A 21,412-nucleotide genomic window follows, 5' to 3' on the forward strand; every position below is an offset into this window, starting at 1 on the left:
TCGTTGAGCCACTATTGATCATGTTAGTCATAACATGAGCTAAGGTGTGGAAAAAAAAGACATGGGCCATTACCATCACTAGTGGTTAAGGGCGAACCTACTGTGAGACCTTGTCCCCAAGCCATCATGAGACTTATTGAGGTCACCTGACACAAGGTGTGAGTGGGGGTGAAGCATCTGGGAAGACTGCATCATCGGGGGCTGATAGCTGGTGTCATAAATTACCACCTGTATTCAACGCTGGTTGTTCACAGTGGACATAGATCAGGGGTGTCAAACATAAGGCCCGATCCAGCCCACTGGATAGCTCTGGAAAATGTGAAGGACAGCATAAATTTTGGATTTTTAACTCTACTTTTTTAATGTTTTACAGTTTTTCCTACAGGTAAAGACTCTCCCATGGCCATTCATACTGCACCAAAGTAATCAAGTAACAGATAAACAGTTAAATTCAGAAATTTAAATGACAGAAAAGGTCTCGTTGTACAATAATTTTTGCTTGTTTTTTGTCAGTTAACAAAGACTTTCTCTTTTATAACTAAATGAATTGAGTGCATTGAGCTACCAGAGCTTTTTCTCTAGTTTTACACATTTATTTTATACAGCTGACAGATTTATTTCATTCACTGCAGCAGCATTTCTTTGTTGTGTAGAAAGACTGATGTGCATTCTTGAAATTGCTCTTCTTTATTTTTAATCTCACTGATTTAATGTATATTTAAAATTCTTTACACTGACAGAAAATAGACTACCACTGGTCCGGCTAACTTAAGTGGGCTGTATGTGGCATCCTCAAAAGTATCCTTTGTCCTTTAGGTGCGTTTGTACTGCGGAGTCCTCTCCTGTTGACGAGGCTATTCTATGTTGAACCTTGTGTTTATAGAGCAGGTGTTTCATCTGCATAGAGGTCCGAGCACTCCTCACTGCCCTGCACAGCAAACACTATGTTGTTTAGCTTGTGTTTTACCCTCGGGACAAACCAGTTTGTATCTGGTTGTGATGTCATTTTTGGAGAAAATACTTCATTCATTCAGGGCTTCTTCAGTCCTCAAAACAAAAAGTGGATTTCTCATCACCCACTGGAACTCAAAGTAGCTGTGATCAGGACCTCTACACCATGGGAGAAGAACATTATCTCTAAGGGAGGACAAAAAGAAGAGGAGTACACACATGTTGGCCTAAATCAAATCAGCAAAGATGCACAGGAAAAAATGTCAGAAACCAAAATGAATACCAAATGGAACAACTGTCGTCCTTTATGTAGCAAGTTTGTCAGAGAAACTACAGTTGCCTTTTTTTAAGCTCTCAAGACTACTATGACCTGGATGACTGAAACTATGGTAAATGATAACCTTTACTCCACTGAAGATTAGGAAGTTTACCACCTAAACAGAATTTAATGCTGTCGAGTCACAAGACTACAACTTTTTCCTGATCCCTGGGGTGTAACCGTATCAGTAATACAATATCGTTAAAACTGAGTTTTTCCTTCCTACTGTCACCATGTGCTTGCTCAAAGGGGCTCATCTGATTGTGGAGGTTTTCTCTGTATTATTGTAGGGTGTTTACCTTAAAATCTCAAAAAGCACTTTGAGATAAATAATTGAACTAAATTCTCACAGGATGTTAAAAGTAAAAAACAACTCACAGGATGATTTCAGCCTGAGGAAATGAACTACTGTGAAGTCTGGTGGTACAGTGGCAGATTGTGGCTCTTGGTATTCTTTGGGCTCACCTCACTAAAAGTCATCCATACTTAAAAGACAGATGTGTTCAATGTAACCCTTTCAGTCTTGGTTCGTACACACGCAACAATAGAGGGGGATGTTTCCTGTCAAGAACCTGGCACTGTACCACCATCATGGAAGATGTTGAAATCCCTTAAGTTCCCCTTTATGAATCAAAAAGCGAGGAGGGTTCTCGATCAAACACTGATACAGCCTCCCTTACATATGCGCCTTTAAACATCCTCGCTGGGAGGAGCTACGGTGAGAGAAAGAGATGAGAGGGAGGGAAACAGGAAGACATGCTGGTTTAATGAAAAGCACCCGGCTCAGCAGGGATTTCAAACCTTTATGTTGAGAGGCCAAACAGCTTCAAAAGTCTTGTTCTAATAAGACATTAATCCTGCACTGTTTACTTTCCCCCTTTGCAGGTAGCCTTTCACTTTCCAACAACTATTCTGGCTCTGTATTGGCCAGCATTGGCCTTGCTGAATGCAATCAGCCTTATCAGCAAACAAGAACACACTCAGTGGTGCCAGTTGCCAAGATAATTATCTGTGCCAAATCAATATTGCACCATATGATGATATAACACGATCACATCAAAGTCATATCAAAAACAAAACAGCATTTTGTATGAAACTTCAAAAATACTTAATGCTCCATAGTGTCTGTAGAAAAAGTAAACACCCAAACTGTCCCCATTTAATTTCCTTAGTTACTGACACTCTTTACTTTCAGATTAACATACTGCGGCTTTACATATGCTGAGCACTTGCCATCAAGTTGAGTAAATTGCCTTTTGTTGTATAAAACTGGCAGGTCTGTGTCACTTTTCACTTCAACACTGGGTGTCACCCTCATGCAAAGCACCAGTATTCCTGCAGGGACTGTATCTCACAACATGCTACCTTAACAGACAGTCAGACAGGTTGGAAGACATACCGCTGGGCCTGCATGCCTATCTCTGACTTGACATGCTGACAGCTGCCTAACATTTAATATCCCCCTTCTTGTTTTTTGGAACTCTGTATCTATCTCACGGCATGTCTCTACCTGCGCTCTCCACCTACCGAGAACTCAAGAGGATTCCTGTGATGTGATTTGCCGTTTTGGGCAGGGTGCTGTGTTCCCAGTGTAAAATCTGATTGGCTTTCTGTTGACCCCGCAGGTTTGAGGGGGAGCGGGCTTCCACTGTTACCACAAACAGAAAGTGAGAGGCAGACTTAATGATATAAGAAACTTTGACAAGGACTACTCAAAGAAGGGAGGAAAAGTAAGGAAAGAAAAAAGCAGAATGAAAGAGAGATATTAAAAAGAGAAGAGAGAGAAGACTCCCAGAGTGAGACGGGGGACCCAGTAAACAGGTAGGCGTTGCATACTGTAGCTGCTGCAAGGCAAACTGGACTGTCTGCTTGTGTTTCTAGCTGGCTGCTTTCTGGAAGTAAGCTGATAATCAGGCTGATCCTTCATTTGTGTTTCTTCTAAAACTCTTATGCACAGAAACATGTGCAAGCATGTGCGTGTTTGCATATGTGCTGGTATGTAATCCGTATCTTCCCCCCAACTTGCTGTTCAGACATGAATAATCGCTCCATCGCCTGGTGGCTGAGACAGATTGGCCTGCCCCAGTACACCAAGATACTTGAAAATGAATATTATGGTCTGGAGGTATGAACAGTAAATATTCAAAATGCATATTTTTTCTTTTTTTTTCTTGTACCCTAATCATTGCCTTTTTTTAAATGATGTTCCCCGGCCTGACTTTGTTTGTTTGTTTACTTGTTTACAGGGTTTGCTGAATGTGACGGACGGAGAGTTGAAGGATGCAGGGATAGAAGATGCAACACACAGAGAAACCATCCTCAACCAGCTTTCAAAACAGAGAGAGCGAATGGACCCACACTACGGTGACATGCATTCGCTAGATGCATTTGCACGTACACACAAGGGCTGGGAAGTTTGGAGATTATGTATAAATATGCTGATTAAATATTGAAACGTACTGGACGACAGCATATAAAGTGGAGCATTATCACATCACAGATTACAGTTTTGTCAGGCTTTCTTTTGGTAAATCATGTATTTCAATAGTTTATCCCACTCCACTTATATCCTGGAAGATTTTGGTTCATACTGACATGACAAAAGTAAATGTGGTCATGGATGTGCAGCCAATAAACATGCAGCACATCCATGACCACATTTCCCGTTTCATCACATCCTACAACATGCTCTATTGGATGCATCCATGCTTGCATCCATGTCTTTTTATGCCAAATTCTGACCTTGCATCCAAGCAAAAATCAAGACTCATCAGACCAGGCAATGTTTTTTCTAATCTCCTACTATCCAATTTTGGTGAATTCAAGCGCACTGTAGGCCTCAGTTTCCTGTTCCTAGCTAAATAGAGTAGCACCCTGTGTGGTCTTGTGCTCTGAAGGGATTTAAGGTTTGACATGTGTGGTCAGAGATGCTCTTCTGAGTACCTCGCCTCTAATGTCTGGTTATTTGAGTTACTGCTGCCTTCCTATCAGCTCAAAGCTGTTTGGCCATTCGCTCGTGACCTCTGACATCAACAAGTCGTTTTCACCCAGAGAACTGCCACTTGTAAATTCTTGAGATAATTGTGTGGAAAAATCCCAGGAAATCAGCAGTTTCTGAAATAATCAGACCAGCCTGGGAGGCAGCGACCACGCCGTGCTATATATGCATCAACATGTGTACCTAACAAAGTGGCCAGTGAGTGTATGTCTCTGTTACGAAAGAACACAGACAGAAAGATAACATCTTATCTTGGGTTGATTCATCCTTAACTTTCAGAGAGCAGAATCTGTTAGAATAATTAACGCAGTGCGTGACGAGTCGGTTTATGAAGTCAAATGTTATCTTTTTGGGGTTTTTTCTGGCTCTTGGTGCTTAGTATAAATGAAAGTAGGTGAAGATCTCTGAACGAATGATGAACTCACAACTTATTTAATATCTGGCACAGTGCATGCTTGGAAATAAACAAATATGCTGAACAGTTCTGTGGATGAAAAGACAAAAACTAACAGACTTTAATCACCAATTAATTTAAATTAACATTGACTATGTTTTTTTTAAATTCCAGCTTCAATTCTAACGGACAGTCAAGACAGCGGTACGGATCTTGTCTTCTTCAACTCTTCTTTAACTCTGTTTTCCAGCATGTCAACCTGTGCCATTAAAAATGTCCTTCTGTCCTCTGAGGTGGGCAAGTCATAAAGCGCAGAGTGAGCCGAAAATATTCGCTGGGATCGTCCATGGATCTGGTGAGCTCGCAAAGTTTGCACTGCAAGCTGTGAACATCACAAAACAGCTGAAGTCCTAACGCAATGCAGACAGCTGCTCCAGAGGCAACACTAACTGGGGATTTGCCTTTGCGTGCAGGAGAGGCCGAAGGATCTGTTTCGTCAGAGTGTTCTGCCCCGCCTCCAGCGCGCTGACAAGAAACATCGCCTGTCGGCCTCCTGCTCGCAGCTCCGCCCCCTGGACGAGGACAACATCAGTAACAACACCTGTCAGGACAGCAAACACAGGTAAAGTGACCCCCGCCTCCACCTTCTGGCTAATGATTACATTTGACCTCACAAAGTCTAACTCAGAGTTTGTAAGGCGGGGCAAACAATCAGTTATCCATAAATGGGCCTGAAAAGACATTACGAATGAAAAGCCTTTATGAATATTAAATGACAGGATGTTACGCTGCACTGAGTCCCACCTCCCACTGACGAAGGTCAAGAACTCAGTGACAAAGTGAAAGTACGCGTCTGCAAGTGTTCAATCCTTACAGTCCAAACAATTACAAAGAAGAAGATTTAGCTCCAGACTATCTCCAGCAACAAAATCCAGTTCATTCAAATTACAAAAAGCATGTATTTTCACTCTATTCCTGGTAAGTGGCAACCTTGACCAAGTCATGTCCTTCCTAAACCCATTGTTCCAGTTTGTTTGAATCATCCAGAGACCTTATGAAGAAGATCTCCATAAAAGAATCAGTTAACTGTTATTTTCTCTCAAAACAGGCAGCGATGGAGTTTTTCAGCAGATCTGAGATGGACAAACAATAGTTTAGCATCCTATGTCTGAGGGCAGCTGTAAATGTGGATATTTGAACATTTGAGCATGTAAAACCAAACCCACCTGCACGGCTAAATACAGCTTCAAGTGTGTGTGAAAAGATAGTTTTATAATGTGTGAAGTGACCGTTTACATATTAGCATATCACCTCCTCTCTATAGGTCTGCTCATCACCTCACCTGTAATCAGTTTTACTGATCCAAAGGCTATTTATATCCAATATATAACATCCAGTCATGCACTTACTTTTTAAATTTTGAGATGCCTGTGTGTAAGGTTTCTGTTGCTCCTCCTCAGTGGATGTGACAGGTCAGGAGCAATTTATCTTTCTATTATCAACATCTGTTAAAGTATAAAGAGGCATAAAACAAACAGCATTTGTTGTGCTGAAGAAAGACTTAGTAAAATCTGTTGATGAGGAAAGCATGTGCAGGAGTGCTACAATAGCAGGGTGATCGGTTTCCAATAAACTGAATGTGGGGCAAACACTGTGTCTGTGTGGGACAAAGTGGGACATGTCAACAATGCTGAGAGACAGACAGGTACATAGACAAGGTATGCTACTCTATCTATCCATAGACTAGCATACCTTGTTTTGAGCAATATCTGACAGTTTTAACCATTTTCATCCAAGAATGAACACATATACTACGTTTACGTTATTTTTTCCCCATCATATTCAACAAAAAAGCTTTTTGGTGACTTGTAGCGTTCCCTGATGGTACTAGACAGGATAAGCTTCTTCTGACTAGAAAAGTGCATGACCTGCAAAAACAAGTCAAAATGAGGGACAATGCTTCATGATGTTCCTAGGACTAGGGACAAACATGTTGTCCACTCCCACATAAAGAGGCAAATCTAGTTACTCCACGTAACACTGGTTACTAAATACTGCTTAGATTATTCATATAAAATATAAACTCAGTAATCATGCCAGATTGTAAAAGGTACCAGCTACTCAGCAGTATATAAAGTAAATAAAACAAACAGCAGCTGCAACATTGTGAACTGCTCTGTTCTTTATACTAACTATGTTTAGGCCATATTTGGATGCTATTGCTTTTCTATGCAGGGACTTTTACTTGTGCAAATATTATAGACTGTAGTGCAGTAATGTGTATGTTTTGGTAAATCGTCTTAACACTTCTTTCACCCCAATTCCAAATTATTGCTTAGGTCATTTTTCATGCAATACTATTAGCAAATTTCCATTTGTTTCTTCTTCTTCTAATAATAATAATAATAATAATAATAATAATAATAATAATAATATCTATTTTCTACTTTAATTTTTTTTTACATTTCTATTCATGGTAACCCCCCAGCCTTCAACTGCTTCTTTTGTTTTTAAATCCTATGCTCGCCCTTGACCGTGTTTTGCCCAATACCGACCTTCAGTTTGTGTGATAAAATAAAATGTTGGCCAAGTTGACATCTAAACCAGCTCCACATGTAGCATATACCCCCATACAGCTCCCCACCTTCCTGTCGTCCCAGGTGCTGCTGTGTCAGCTCACCTTGCGTCGGTATCCGAGGAATGCCAGACAGATAGCGGCGTTTCAGCACCGGGGCCAGGGGCGGGGAGGAGGAGAGCTGAGGGCAACTTGTGGGAACTCGTACTGAGCACGACTCAGGCAGGAGGGAGAAGAGAGGAGGGGGGAGCTGGGAGGGACCGCAGCACAGACGGACACAACGTTAAACTTCCCAGCTGTTGTTTGTTGGTGTGAACTCGGACCGCAAACAGTAAAACATGTCCGCGGAGAGTGAGCTGTGAGTCGGGCTGACAGGTAGGACGGACCGCTGACCGCCGTCAGTGCCGTTTTTTTTAAACAACGAACAACTTTAACTAACGCGAGATGTTGGAGGTTAAGACGGGTGTTTTCTCAACAGTTAATTTACCTTTTATTGCGGATTGTGCAAGGCTTTCTGGACATTTTCTGAACATGCAGTACTCAGAACTCAGCACACGAAGTGGTAAAGCTAGAACCAAAAAGTCGAGAGTGGTTACTTTTGGGTTGTTGTTACCTGTACCTCTGCCAGCGAACTAACGACCTGTTGCACAATTTTAAGGCACTGGCAAGTTTAGACGCTGTCGAAGAATGTTCAGGTTGACAACAAGAGCTGTTAGAGGATATAATGGCAGCTGTCTCCTCTGGTGTGCCAAATTTCCAGAGAACTTTAATAAAATTGTATCAAACATAGAAATATGTGGTGTCAGGTTACATTTCTCAATAGCTGGCTGTCCAGCGCGTTGTACAGGTGTTTCTGCCCAGACCAACGCCCCTCAGACCGGATGTTGAACTAAGAACCACACAGAAAATCTTACAACTGTGATTTATTCGGATGTCCTTCAATTTTAGTTTTTTACCCCCCGGTTTTATTTATATAGCGCCAAATCGCAATAGCAGTCATCTCAAAGCACTTTATATTGTGAGGTAAGGACCTTGCAATAACAAAGAGAAAACCCCAGCAAGTAAACGACCCCCTATGAACAAGCACTTGGCGACAGTGGAAAGGAAAAACTCCCTTATAACAGGAAGAAACCTCCTTCACTCTGTTCAAAATGTCCATTATTATTATTATTGTTGCTGTTGTTGTTTTTATTATCAACATGGGACACCCCTCAACATAACTCGTATATTACACTAAACCTGCTACCTGTACGAAGGCTGTGATGGTGTTACGGTTCTAATGCTTCCCTGACCTGAATCCATTTGAAAGCCTCTGGGATGTCATGTATCGGTGACTCCACCGAATAGACCCACACACCGAGGTTGTTGTGGGTTTGCACAGCCAATACACACTACCGTGACACATTACGACAATACAGGGAGTGCAGAATTATTAGGCAAGTTGTATTTTTGAGGAATAATTTTATTATTGAACAACAAGCATGTTCTCAATGAACCCAAAAAACTCATTAATATCAAAGCTGAATGTTTTTGGAAGTAGTTTTTAGTTTGTTTTTAGTTTTAGCTATTTTAGGGGGATATCTGTGTGTGCAGGTGACTATTACTGTGCATAATTATTAGGCAACTTAACAAAAAACAAATATATACCCATTTCAATTATTTATTTTTACCAGTGAAACCAATATAACATCTCCACATTCACAAATATACATTTCTGACATTCAAAAACAAAACAAAAACAAATCAGCGACCAATATAGCCACCTTTCTTTGCAAGGACACTCGAAAGCCTGCCATCCATGGATTCTGTCAGTGTTTGGATCTGTTCACCATCAACATTGCGTGCAGCAGCAACCACAGCCTCCCAGACACTGTTCAGAGAGGTGTACTGTTTTCCCTCCTTGTAAATCTCACATTTGATGATGGACCACAGGTTCTCAATGGGGTTCAGATCAGGTGAACAAGGAGGCCATGTCATTAGTTTTTCTTCTTTTATACCCTTTCTTGCCAGCCACGCTGTGGAGTACTTGGACGCGTGTGATGGAGCATTGTCCTGCATGAAAATCATGTTTTTCTTGAAGGATGCGGACTTCTTCCTGTACCACTGCTTGAAGAAGGTGTCTTCCAGAAACTGGCAGTAGGACTGGGAGTTGAACTTGACTCCATCCTCAACCCGAAAAGGCCCCACAAGCTCATCTTTGATGATACCAGCCCAAACCAGTACTCCACCTCCACCTTGCTGGCGTCTGAGTCGGACTGGAGCTCTCTGCCCTTTACTAATCCAGCCACGGGCCCATCCATCTGGCCCATCAAGACTCACTCTCATTTCATCAGTCCATAAAACCTTAGAAAAACCAGTCTTGAGATATTTCTTGGCCCAGTCTTGACGTTTCAGCTTGTGTGTCTTGTTCAGTGGTGGTCGTCTTTCAGCCTTTCTTACCTTGGCCATGTCTCTGAGTATTGCACACCTTGTGTGCTTTTGGGCTCTCCAGTGATGTTGCAGCTCTGAAATATGGCCAAACTGGTGGCAAGTGGCATCTTGGCAGCTGCACGCTTGACTTTTCTCAGTTCATGGGCAGTTATTTTGCGCCTTGGTTTTTCCACACGCTTCTTGCGACCCTGTTGACTATTTTGAATGAAACGCTTGATTGTTCGATGATCACGCTTCAGAAGCTTTGCAATTTTGAGACTGCTGCATCCCTCTGCAAGATATCTCACTATTTTTGACTTTTCTGAACCTGTCAAGTCCTTCTTTTGACCCATTTTGCCAAAAGAAAGGACGTTGCCTAATAATTATGCACACCTGATATAGGGTGTTGATGTCATTAGACCACACCCCTTCTCATTACAGAGATGCACATCACCTAATATGCTTAATTGGTAGTAGGCTTTTGAGCCTATACAGCTTGGAGTAAGACAACATGCACGAAGAGGATGATGTGGACAAAATACTCATTTGCCTAATAATTCTGCACTCCCTGTAGTGTGTCAGCCTGTGGTTTCAGTTTTTATCTCAGATTTTTGGTTTGATTGTGGTTCCAACCTTCAAGGGGTTAATGATTAATCGTCCCAACTGACCACTGTGACATCATTTTGTTCTCTTTGAATTACTCAGTGTATGTCAGTAAAGATTTTCAGTTTGAGTATTTCCTTCATCAAACGCTGATGTGTGATTTACAATAGAGAACAGAATGCTTTTATTGTCACCATCCAGATGTGCAATGAGATACAGAGCGTCTCCTCCTCAGTGCAAACATGTGGGAGATTTAAGTGTTTCCTTTCTTTTTTTTTTTAAAGTGTACTTATCCACTGCCACAGGGTTTAGACACAGACTGAAACTACCTCTTAGCACAATTAAAGGCTATTTCTCTGGCCTGTGTTTTGGATTGAGCTTCATACCCAGTTAATTAATTGTTTTTAGATCTTTGCAGCTTCTCAGTTTGGGGGATTTGCTGTTTTGCTTTGTGTTATGTGGAAGTTGGATTTTTGGCTTTAGGAAAGTGTGATTACTATTATTATTATTTTGCCATTTTGTAAAATTTATAGATCAAATGACAGGTGGATTAGTTAATAAGAAGAAAACTCCTGAGTGGAATATTTAAAAGGCATACAGGATGAAGATTTCTGATGTTACAAAATTGTTCAGGGAGCAAGTTTTCAAGGGCTGCTGTCAGTCTGGTGGACGCCTGCTCTTGAATTCAGTGAGGACAAACATGGAAGAGAAAGCTGCTGTCAGGCTTCATTGCTAGTGAAAGCAGGTAGGATGAGCGGCACTGAGGACTCTGAGGTCATGGAGGTCATATGATTTTTTTTTCTGGAAGGTTGGTGGACTTTTTTTTAACAACCGTTGAATAACTCTCGTGTTAAAGACTTAGTTGTCATTTAAAAATATGCATATTCTAGTTTTTTAGATTATATGTCTGAAAAGAACATTTTTGGTGATTTGGGGATATAAAATTATGACTTGTTTGCAAAGGTTTTTGCAAAGGTATAGATCTGAAAATAAAGACTCAGTTTGATGAGGTTAATTTAACAGTAAACTGAACAAACAATTAAAAGACACAAAACAGGACTCATCAGAACAATTGCACTCGTATGATTTGAGGATCCTAAATTTGTTTTTGTAATCAGAATATACTTCTCTGCATAAACCAAAGAAAACCATAAAAAATGTGGCGGGTTTTGTTTAGATGTTGATAGTGGTGATGTCGAGGCTCAAATCACCTTCCATCACTGTTTGTGCACAAGCAATCCCTAAACAGATCATTTGTTCCAGTGACACAGATGGACCTTTTATGGAATAGTTAATATAATCTGTGGGAGGTATCTTTTTCCAGCCCTGTTATAAGTTGTCTGACCTCTTCATCTGCAAGCCTTGTGTATACAGAGGCAGGAAGGTGGAAGCTTGGGGAGGAAGGAAGGAAGAAAATGAAGGCAGGCTGTTAAAAGTTGTTCAGATTTTCTGGTGTTAATCGCACACCCAGACCTTGGACCTTCCATCCTCGTGCTGCTTTTGTTCAGAGGAAAAACATGGCACCATCATCTGTGGCTCTCTGGGGTTCAGACGAGTAACTCCGAATCACTTCTTGTTTTTCAGCAAGAGGAGAAGTGTCGCTGCATACTTCAGCCAGCTGAAGGTAAGAGCTTAAGCAAATGGCCTTTCTGGCTGTTTTCTTTTTCATTCTATAAATTTCCCTTTAAATCCTCGTTCATGCAGAATATGAGCACGAAATCAGCAGTGTATCTCTGGCCTCTGCGGGGGCTGCTGTGTTTTGTGCTGTAGGTGTTTGGAGGTCGAAAAGAGATGGACTCACTGAAGAAGGAGCTGGAAGAAGAGCTGAAGCTTAGCACTGACGACCCAAGGAGCCACGCGTGGTACCACGGACCGCTGAACCGAGAGGTGCACATCAGATCTACACGTTTAAGCAACAGATTTACTTCCCCTCTGGAAATATGGTTATTTGCTGTACTGTGAAAAGTTAGACTTTCATGTTTGTACAAAATAAATATCAAGTTACACCTAGTAGCTCGTTATTGTGTGTCAGCCTAGCATGAAGACTGTAAACAGACAGTGCAGAAATAGACACAAAAAACCAACTTCCTGCAGTTGTGACTTCATCTGGGGTTGTCAGGCATTCAGTGAAACCTCAAGGAAGTTGTTTCTTGTTCTCGCAGTTTTTGGATTTTGCAGATCAAACAAGCAAACAGGATATAATGAGTGTAGCTGCTACTGTTATTACATTTGGATAAAGGTAGCATTGACGTTTTCTTCAGTATACAGACTTATTGCCAGTTTTCATTCAAGTGCCACTTCCTGTTTAAAAACAGGTGAATAAGTAAATGAAGGCTAAGTTTAACAGCATAGCTCACCATAAATATCCTTTACAGTAATCATACATCATTCTTGAACATCTAAAACACTTATCTTTAGCTGACTGGCAACTCATTGTATCTATCACACAGACATGAGAGTGTGTGTGGTAATTGTCTGGCTGTCAAAGCTAACCTGCTGACTCTTCTCCAGGCTGCCGAGTCTCTGCTGGAGAGGGATGGGGACTTTCTGGTCCGAGAATCGAGCTCCTCCGCGGGCGACTATGTTTTGACCTGCTTTTGGAAGAACAGCCCCATGCACTTTAAAGTCATACGAGTGGTCCTCCGACCAAAAAAGGTGTGTCTGTGCTACGTGTGCTCATGCTAACCTGACAACAATCCATGTCTCAAACAACACACACAGCACATACCATATGTCTGGCCGTAGATCAATAGAAAAAACAAATATAAATAAAAATAATTCATAAAAATATTAATGCTGCTAAAGAAGTTTGAGATCTTGTGTGATGTTTGTATATATATACACATATAAATTGTAATTATTATTATTATTTTTTAATCAATACCAACTTAAAAGTAACAGTAATGATTCTGGGTCACCACAGCTGCAAGCTACACTAGCCATTTTTTGTTGTTGTTAACAATACGTCTTTACTGCCTTTGCTTGACACGTTGTGTGTAAGTTTGTGTGTGTGACTGCGCCTCCATCTGTGTGACAGGGCTACTCTCGGGAGCTGTTCCAGTTTGAGGAGGATCGCTTTGACAGCGTTCCCGCTCTCGTTCGTTTCCACGTGGGCGGGCGCCGGCCCATCTCCCAGGGTTCGGGCGCTGTCATCTTTCACCCAATCACACGGACCCTTCCTCTGCGTGTCATCACCGAGCGACAGGCCACGTCCAAAAGCAGCTGTAATAAAGTTGCAGGTGGAGAAAAACAGACCGAGCACGGCAAAAGACGCAGCCTCAGCTCCACACATGCCGACACACTGGAAGTTGCCAATCCGCTGCTGAGGTGCGAGAACGTAATTGGTGTGGTGCACATTCATACACAGAACTGAGATTTAAAGCAAAGTTACTGAGCGTTGTTTGATGTGTGGCAGAAGTGGAAGTCATCCTGCTAACTTGGAGAACGTGGGACGGAGGCCTTCACTTCAGACTGCACAGTCTGACAGCAACCTACGAACTGGTACAGTATTGCAAACATGCAGCGTATTTGCAGAACAGCAACATTAATGTCAGCTGCTTGATGTACCACTCGTGCTGCCAAACCAGTTCTGACCCCCTCAGAAAAAAGGAATATATTTAAATTCTTTTTTGGAATTTAAACATTTGATATGTTTTTGTTTTTCTGTGTTGGATTGTGATAAGGGTTTCAAAGATCATTATACACATACAGTGGTGGGGAAATGATTATTTAATCCCCTGCTGAAGCTGTAAGTGTGCTCGCTTCCAAAGAAATGAACAGTCTCTCGTATTTATGGTAGTTTTATGGAGAGAGGGGGATTTTATCCACAAATCCAGAAAGAACACATTATATAAAAGTTATGAATTGATTTGATGAATTTACGTTAAGTGAAATAAGTATTTGATCCCCGACATGACTTAGTATTTGGTGGCAAGCTCAAAGGTAAGAGGTTCCATGTAGTTGGTCACCATACATTTGGACACACCTCAGGAGGGATCTTGACCCCCTCCTCTGTACAGAAACACTCTAAATCCTTTAGGCCAACTCGAAGCTTCAGCCCCTCCATCACTCCATGGCCTTAATGTGCTTCTTCTTTAGCCACTTCTTTGTTGCCTTGGATATGTTTTGGGTCACTGTCATGCTTGGAGACTCATCCACGCTCCATCTTCAGTGCTCTGTCACCTTCTTCATACAGGTGTTTCACAGAACCTTCAGTCTGAGGACACTAGCCCTGCCCAAATCTCCCCAGTGTTTCGGACAGGCAGCGAGCCCCTTCTGAGCCCACAGCCACGACACGCACGACCTTCCCATCCAGGTAACGTGGAGAGCCACGCGCATGGAGAACTTCTTTATCTAACAAACAAAGCTCATGCTTCCCTCTCTCTGATGCAGGTGGTGGTGCAACTTTAAGAGGTTCAGATGGGCAGCTACACCCCAGAGCTCCTCCTAAGCCTCTCAGGGTTTCTACTGTTTTCTCCAATACTGTACCTCCCCCACCCAGAGACCAGGATGAAGACCCTTCTTCTTTCTACAATGAGCTGGTCATCCGGGTAAAAGAAAAAAATTTCACAGCTGATGTCATCTTTCTGTTGTAACTGTTTATGTTTGCAGAAATGAGGAAGGCCTTTCAAGCTACAACTAAATCCTCCGTGGAGACTTAAGCCCTCCTCTTGTTCTGTTTAGGTGCCACAGAGCCGGCGGAAAGGTCATGTGGATCAGCTGCGTGCGGAAGAAAAGTGGCAGAGCCGTGCCCGCCTCACAGAGACTTCCTTTGGCTTTTTGGAGGCTGAGAAAAGAAAAGCCTCCTCACAGCTGCTGTTTGACAAACAGTTCCAGAAAAAGGCAGAGAAGGAAGTGGAGGACTGGTGCTTTGAACGACCACATGTTTGTATACATAATAATTACCTTCCAGTTTGTAGTTTTCACATTTCCCATTGGTTCTGAGGCTTCTGGAACTATTAAGTTCTTATCTGTACATAAATCTATTTTATGCTCCCCTGGGAGGCTGTTGATTTCCAATTATTTGATTATGATTTATGAAAAGAGTACTCTTTAAATTGTTGGAGTTGTGTAATCCATCACAGTGCTATCAAATCTGCTTTACCTTAGATATAGTTGCATACGTCTACAGGCACAGCAGCTCCAACTTCCACATCAGTGTTTGGTCAGCTACACAGAGCTGACAGTGTCAGAAACTGTATCTGTACCAGTCTTGCCAGTTAAAAGTAATAGGGAACTCCAGGCCTCGAGGGCCGGTGTCCTGCAGGTTTTAGATCGCACCCTGGGTCAACACGCCTGAATCAAATGATTAGTTCATTACCAGGCCTCTGGAGAACTTGAAGACATGTTGAGGGAGAAAATTTAGCCATTTGAATCAGCTGTGTTGGATCAAGGACACATCTAAAACCTGCAGGACACCGGCCCTTGAGGCTTGGAGATCCCCACCCCAGACGTAAGAGGAAGTTTTCCATTGTTCCTAAGATCATGTCAACATTGACCTTGACTGTTATTAAAGGTGACACTTTTTTTGCACTATTGCATGCATATTTCCTGTTGTTTCTCTACTGCAGTTTTAATTACTGACTTACTACCTTTTTGCCACCAGGTGTCAGAATCATATTGTATTTGCCAGTTTGTAAAGCCTGACTCTGCCGTCTTAACTTCATATTCACAATAAATTCAATCCATGCACATTAGTGTGCAGTTATATAGAACTGCACACTAATGTGCATGATGTGTATCATGTGTGTATATGATATTCTTCTGCCTTCATTACAGATGGAGTCACAGTCGTGTTTTCAGTTGGATCAGTTTAAGTCGCTGCTCCTACCTGAGAATAACCGACCTCTGGAGAACAGCGTCCTGGTGACGCTGAAAGAGCTCTTTACCCGATCAGACCCTAAAACCATGGCTTTGCACATGCTCAGCATTGACTGCCAGGTGTCCCTGGTTTTTACTCTTTTCTCATTTAAAACTTTAGCTGTGTTGAATTTAACAGTAGTTTCTAATCTTGAGTAGTTTGATAAACACTTTATGTACACATGAGCTGTTGAAATTCTTGGATCAGGAATCTGACTGGCCATTTATCGCTCATTGTGCAGGTTGCACGCATCATCGGGGTGACCGATGAGCAGAAGAGGCTAATGGGAGTTGGCTCAGGGCTGGAGCTTGTCACTCTGCCACATGGACACCAGTTAAGACAGGATTTATTAGAGAGGTACACGCAGCCTGCACACTATTTTAAAAATCAATCCAATGTTACACTTTGTCAGTCATCCTTGGAGGTGTTGGTTTATCTCGTGGCTGTACACAGAAACTGTAAAAGGATCAGTTTTTATTTGTTTGTTTCTTTGTTTGGGGTTTTTTGCACATCTTTTTTTTTTTAATTCTCTGGGTACCACAAAATTCGTTTCACCTCAACTGTATTTGCTTGGACTCTGGTTGGGTGAAAGCCAGTGTTCAGAAATGAAAAATGTCCCTTACCAGTTACTGCATTCAATCTTCTGTCCACTCAGACGCCTCTAATCCACTCAATGTGAATTTTTTAGGCATCATCTAATAGCACTGGGAGTCGCAGTGGATATCCTGGGCTGCACAGGGAGGGTGGAACAGAGAGCATCTGTTTTACACAAAGTAATCTTATTGGCTAAGGCCCTGAAAGAGCACACCCACAACTTGTACTCTTTCTCAGCTGTGATGAAGGCTCTGGAGATGCCTCAGGTGGAGTATTTATGACAGAGGACTGTGATTGCTGGATGTAAAATTATTCAAAGTAAAATGCGGTTCAAGTTTTCTTGCATATATTGAATATTTGTTTACATACAAATGTGCAGATAACGCGACTGGAGGCGACATGGAAAGAGCTGAGGAGGGAGTACACAGAGAGCGCAGTTTTATTTGAGAAGAATCTCAAACCGTTCATGAAGTCGCTGAATGAGGGAGATGGTGAGTGGCTGTGTTTACATCGTCTATGCAAGTTACTTTTGTTCAGCGCGGTTAGAAATATTTGTTTCTTGTGGTTTGATCAGGCGTTACAAAGATACAGTACTGTGCAAAAGTCTCGAGCACCCTTCATTTCTTTAGATTTGGCTTGTAAAATGGGGAAATAGGTGCAGCAATTTATTGAAACCTGTGCAAACATGCACGGAAATACAGTATGTAAGGCAAAAACAGAATTTGTACATTTCTAATGAGCGTATTCTTCAACCTGGCCTAGACTCTCTTAGGCAGGTTTTCTTGTAACTTCTTTAAGTAGTCTTCAGGAACAGTTCTCCAGGCTTCTTGAAGAACAATCAAAGCTCTTCTTTGGAAGCTTTTTGGTCCCTCTTTTCTTCTCTCTGTCATGATTTTGCTGCAGTATCCCTTCTCCTTATACTAGCAGTTGGCAGTGATTTTCAGTCTACCTCTAGTGTAATTTGGCACACCTCAGCCCTTTCTCCTCATTTCCCTTGCGTAAGAATGGCTTCTTGACAGCTAACTTATTTCTGATGAGGCTTCAGCAAACAGTAAATGGATCAATTCATCACTCAGGTCCTGTCTCAGTCCTCTGCTGTATTTTTTCTGTTTCTTAAGGACATGAATATCAGACTGTTTATCTGCTGTAGACAGTTTTTTTTTATGCCTCCCACTTCTTCTTTTGTCCTCCACTTGCATAGTTTTCCTTCTTTCCTTCCTCCTTTCTTTTTTAAGGAGAGACTGCAGAAAATGCTGAGATATGGCAAGTTTACAGCTAACAGCTCTTTGGGAAAAAACTTGCTGGTGCAAAAATACTACTCTGTGCCTGTCAAACTGTTATCTTTGGCATTTTTCATAGATTCGGCTAAAGAAATAGGAACAATTATCTACTTTTCCCCCACAAGCTGTACAAAGTGCCTAAAGATACAATTTTAAAGTGCATCTTTGCTAAGTTGTCTGTTACATGCAGATACAACACTGATTCATCACATGAGTTAGGTGATGAATCTTAACATTGACAAACAAACAAAAACTCCCATTCATCTGAAAGTGGTCAGGTATAAGGCCTGGACCGAAAATGAGTGAAAAAGCTACCAACGCCCGAAACTTTGAATGAGCATCAGAAAAACCTGGAGAACGATTAATGATGTCTGGCTCCTTAGAGGCAAAATATAAAGAAATGAGTGGTGGCTCAAGACTTTTGCACAGCACTGTAAATTCACAACACAAGGATTTCTGTGTAATATTCAAATTCATTTAAGGTCCAGTTATGCTTGTTATGCTCATATATAACTCTAAGGAGGTTCTGCTTGGTGAGGTCCAGCTAATTAGAAGAAAGTCTCTCAGAGAGAGAAAGAGACTGGAGCTGAGGGCTTTTCTCTGCCTGAACCAGCATGGGATTTTTCCCCCATTTAAAGCTTTTCTAATTTAGTAATAATATTTTTTTTTTAATTATTCAAAGAAAGTATAATATGTCCTCTTGAATGTATAGGTTTATTAATAACAAGACTTTCTCATTATTGTTGCTAAGCATGTATAGGTTAGAAAAAGAAATGAAATAACTTCATGCAGCTGGATAATGAAAACCTGTCTAGAAGCCCTGCAGCATCATTCATTCTCTTCTCTGGACAGTCTTAAGTTTGAAAGCCTACCAAGAAAATGAACTTTATGTAACTCTGCTCAGTACTGTGCACATTTGGTTAAACTTTAATATAATTGGAAATAGTTTATCTGGATTTCAGGAGCAGGACCACGCCTCCATACACTTCCTGTTCTCTGTCTATGACCCTGTGTGAAAGCTGTGCATTTTCATTTTCAGGCCCCACTCACTCTCCCTCCCTTTCTCAATGCAGCCACTCCTCATTACTACATGAGGATCTGCCCGGCCTTCCCCAAACCGCAGCCTCAATTCATGGTCAAGCCGTCTGCCATCATCTACTGGACAAGCTGTCAAACCTAAATGACAATGTGGTCCCAACTAGTGAAATTACATATAGAGCACAATCAAATCAACAATCACAATCAAGACCAATACTAATATTTGGCGATTTGATGTATTTTGGCAAACACACAAAACATAACTTTCACTAAAATTTGACATATGTAATCATTTATCAGTCCTTTCTTAGATAATGTGACAATGCAGTTTTTCCTTTATTGTCGCAACAATTTGTGAATTAGTCATTTACAATCTGCACAGTTCTCCTTGCATCAGCTGGCTGTTTGTGGTGTCCCAAAAACATCAAGTTGCAGAATGCCGTCTCACAGACAAACTATGCAACATCAACATGAATAGCATGGTCAATCGCTTTCCTTTTTTTTCCCCTTTACTAAATTTTCAGTTGCCAGCTAATACAAATATTGGCAAATATCTAATATTGGCTGATACATCAGTCAGGCTTTAATTATATATGTTAAGCTCTTATGAATATGCAGTTGATGTAGTATTCCCTGAAATGTGTAAGCAAACACTGATGTGTAAAATCTTTGCATTACCCCTGTGAGATTAATGGGTGCAGTGCTCTTGTTTGCAGGCTCTGTGGTCCAGGGCCCCATAGCCTTGCCACATCTGGTTCCACTGCTGATGCTAATGGAGGGTGAGGACCCAGTAGAGGACAGTGAAAGAGGCTGTCAGCTACTCTATGATGTCCTCCAATCTGCTCGCAGCGCTGCGTTGCATGCCCATGATTATCAGGAGCACGCACACGCTCTGCTCTCAGGTATGCACGTTCATCCACACAATACAGTACAACATTATCATTAGTGTTATTAAGGAAACAAAAATGTCAGTGCACGTGAGTCCAAATGAGGGGGGAAATAATATTCAGTAAAACGTTTAAGGCAAATACAGCTTGTGTAAAGATGCTGGGAGGCAGCTGTGTTACTGAGCTGAAATTCAAGTCGAGAAAATGTTGAAGCCAAAACTGGCAACCTGGTGATATGGTGAGCAGAATATTCACTGTGCATCAATTTCCTTCAGCTTTATTAAGTAAGTCGAGAGAGTGTTTTGTGAAATATGGAAATGAAGTGGATTGCTCCCACAGGCTACAGATAATTGGTTCATCTGAGTAGCTTTTGCACCGAGCCCATTGTAATATAAAATAAACACTGGCTGAGACAGGAAGTGGAAAAGTAAAAAGCATTATGCTCAAAAACTGTGTACATTGTGAAACTTGTATCTTGGTGGTATCTGATCTGACTAAGTGTCCAACGCACTGTTCCAACAGGAGGCTGGGAGCCGATCCCCGAACTGCTCGAGGCTTTCCGCACAGAGTTCGCCCTGCGGCTGTTCTGGGGTCAGCTGGGCGCAAGAGCAGAGAGGAAGGAGCGATATGAGAAGTTTGATAAGGTTCTTTGTGTCCTCTCAAAAAAACTGGAATCTAAAGACAACCCGAACCTTTAACCTGAGCCTCAGCCCTCCGTTTCTCTGAGCAGAGAGCGAAATCGGCACTTTCTTCACTTGAGGAAAACGAGAAAAGGTTTCAGCCGAGCCTCTGCGTGCTGTGGAGGTAAAGGAAGAGACATTTCTACTGGGAGATAAAATAGAGAAAAAAATGTTTTGTTTTGTTTTTTTCTTCCTGTACTTGCTGAGAAAAGACTGTATGTCGAGCTCGTCAAACAACAGCTTAACAACTTTCTTTTTCTTTTATTTTTTTTTTTAAACAGGAATGTGTGCACAGACCTTTATTGTGAAATAGGCCTGCGCCAGATTTCAAAATTGTTTTTCCAAAAACTGGAATGTGTTTACAAAATGTACATTTCTGATCCTTTTTTTTAAAAATCATTGTTTAAAGAAGCCTGACTGGATACTCTATTTTTCACTTCAGTGTTTCGAAGCATAAATAAATAAATAAGTTTTCCTTTGTCATTTGTTTCTTATGAGTAACACTGCAATAAAACGAGACAAATGTTTTTCCTTTTTTATGATACAAGTAAATACAAACATTTTCTTTTAAAAAATGACAATGATTCCTTTTGAATGTTGAGAAAACATTTACTCGTGCGGGTCAGAGTGCTGGAGAAGACGTGCGTAAACCTTATGTGGCTCATCTTTAAACGTTTCAGATTTGATCTTAGAAATATTTGATAGCTGTTGGGAGGGATTCCAGTGAGGAGGTGAATCATAAAACTCATTTCCTTTCCACTGATGCCGTGATTCTTCATAATATTGGCTGAACGGGGCCATCGGCATTTCAAGTTTAAAGAAAA

General features: G+C 41.4%; 1 protein-coding gene across 2 annotated transcripts; it reads left to right on the forward strand.

Moving 5' to 3' along the window:
• The first annotated feature begins 2,879 nt into the window (after positions 1–2,879).
• sh2d3a (SH2 domain containing 3A) lies at positions 2,880–21,406 on the forward strand. Of its 2 annotated transcripts, XM_080880206.1 has the most exons (20): positions 2,884–3,091; positions 3,304–3,395; positions 3,517–3,634; positions 4,837–4,866; positions 4,956–5,017; positions 5,136–5,284; positions 11,834–11,873; positions 12,020–12,136; positions 12,761–12,904; positions 13,287–13,576; positions 13,665–13,750; positions 14,445–14,564; positions 14,642–14,799; positions 14,933–15,133; positions 16,028–16,189; positions 16,351–16,466; positions 16,798–16,969; positions 17,083–17,194; positions 19,738–19,923; positions 20,431–21,406. In XM_080880206.1, the coding sequence occupies exons 2-20, from the start codon at positions 3,306–3,308 to the stop codon at positions 20,604–20,606; spliced, it is 2,529 nt and encodes an 842-aa protein (XP_080736332.1). In that variant the 5' UTR covers positions 2,884–3,091; positions 3,304–3,305; the 3' UTR covers positions 20,607–21,406. The 2 variants fall into 2 exon arrangements, with proteins under 2 accessions (XP_080736333.1, XP_080736332.1); XM_080880207.1 differs by lacking the exons at positions 19,738–19,923; positions 20,431–21,406 and adding an exon at positions 19,057–19,706 and having other exon boundaries at positions 2,880–3,091.
• Positions 21,407–21,412: the final 6 nt, after the last annotated feature.

The sequence above is a fragment of the Rhamphochromis sp. 'chilingali' genome (assembly GCF_963969265.1).
Source record: "Rhamphochromis sp. 'chilingali' genome assembly, chromosome: 4".
In the NCBI taxonomy this organism is placed as follows: domain Eukaryota; kingdom Metazoa; phylum Chordata; class Actinopteri; order Cichliformes; family Cichlidae; genus Rhamphochromis; species Rhamphochromis sp. 'chilingali'.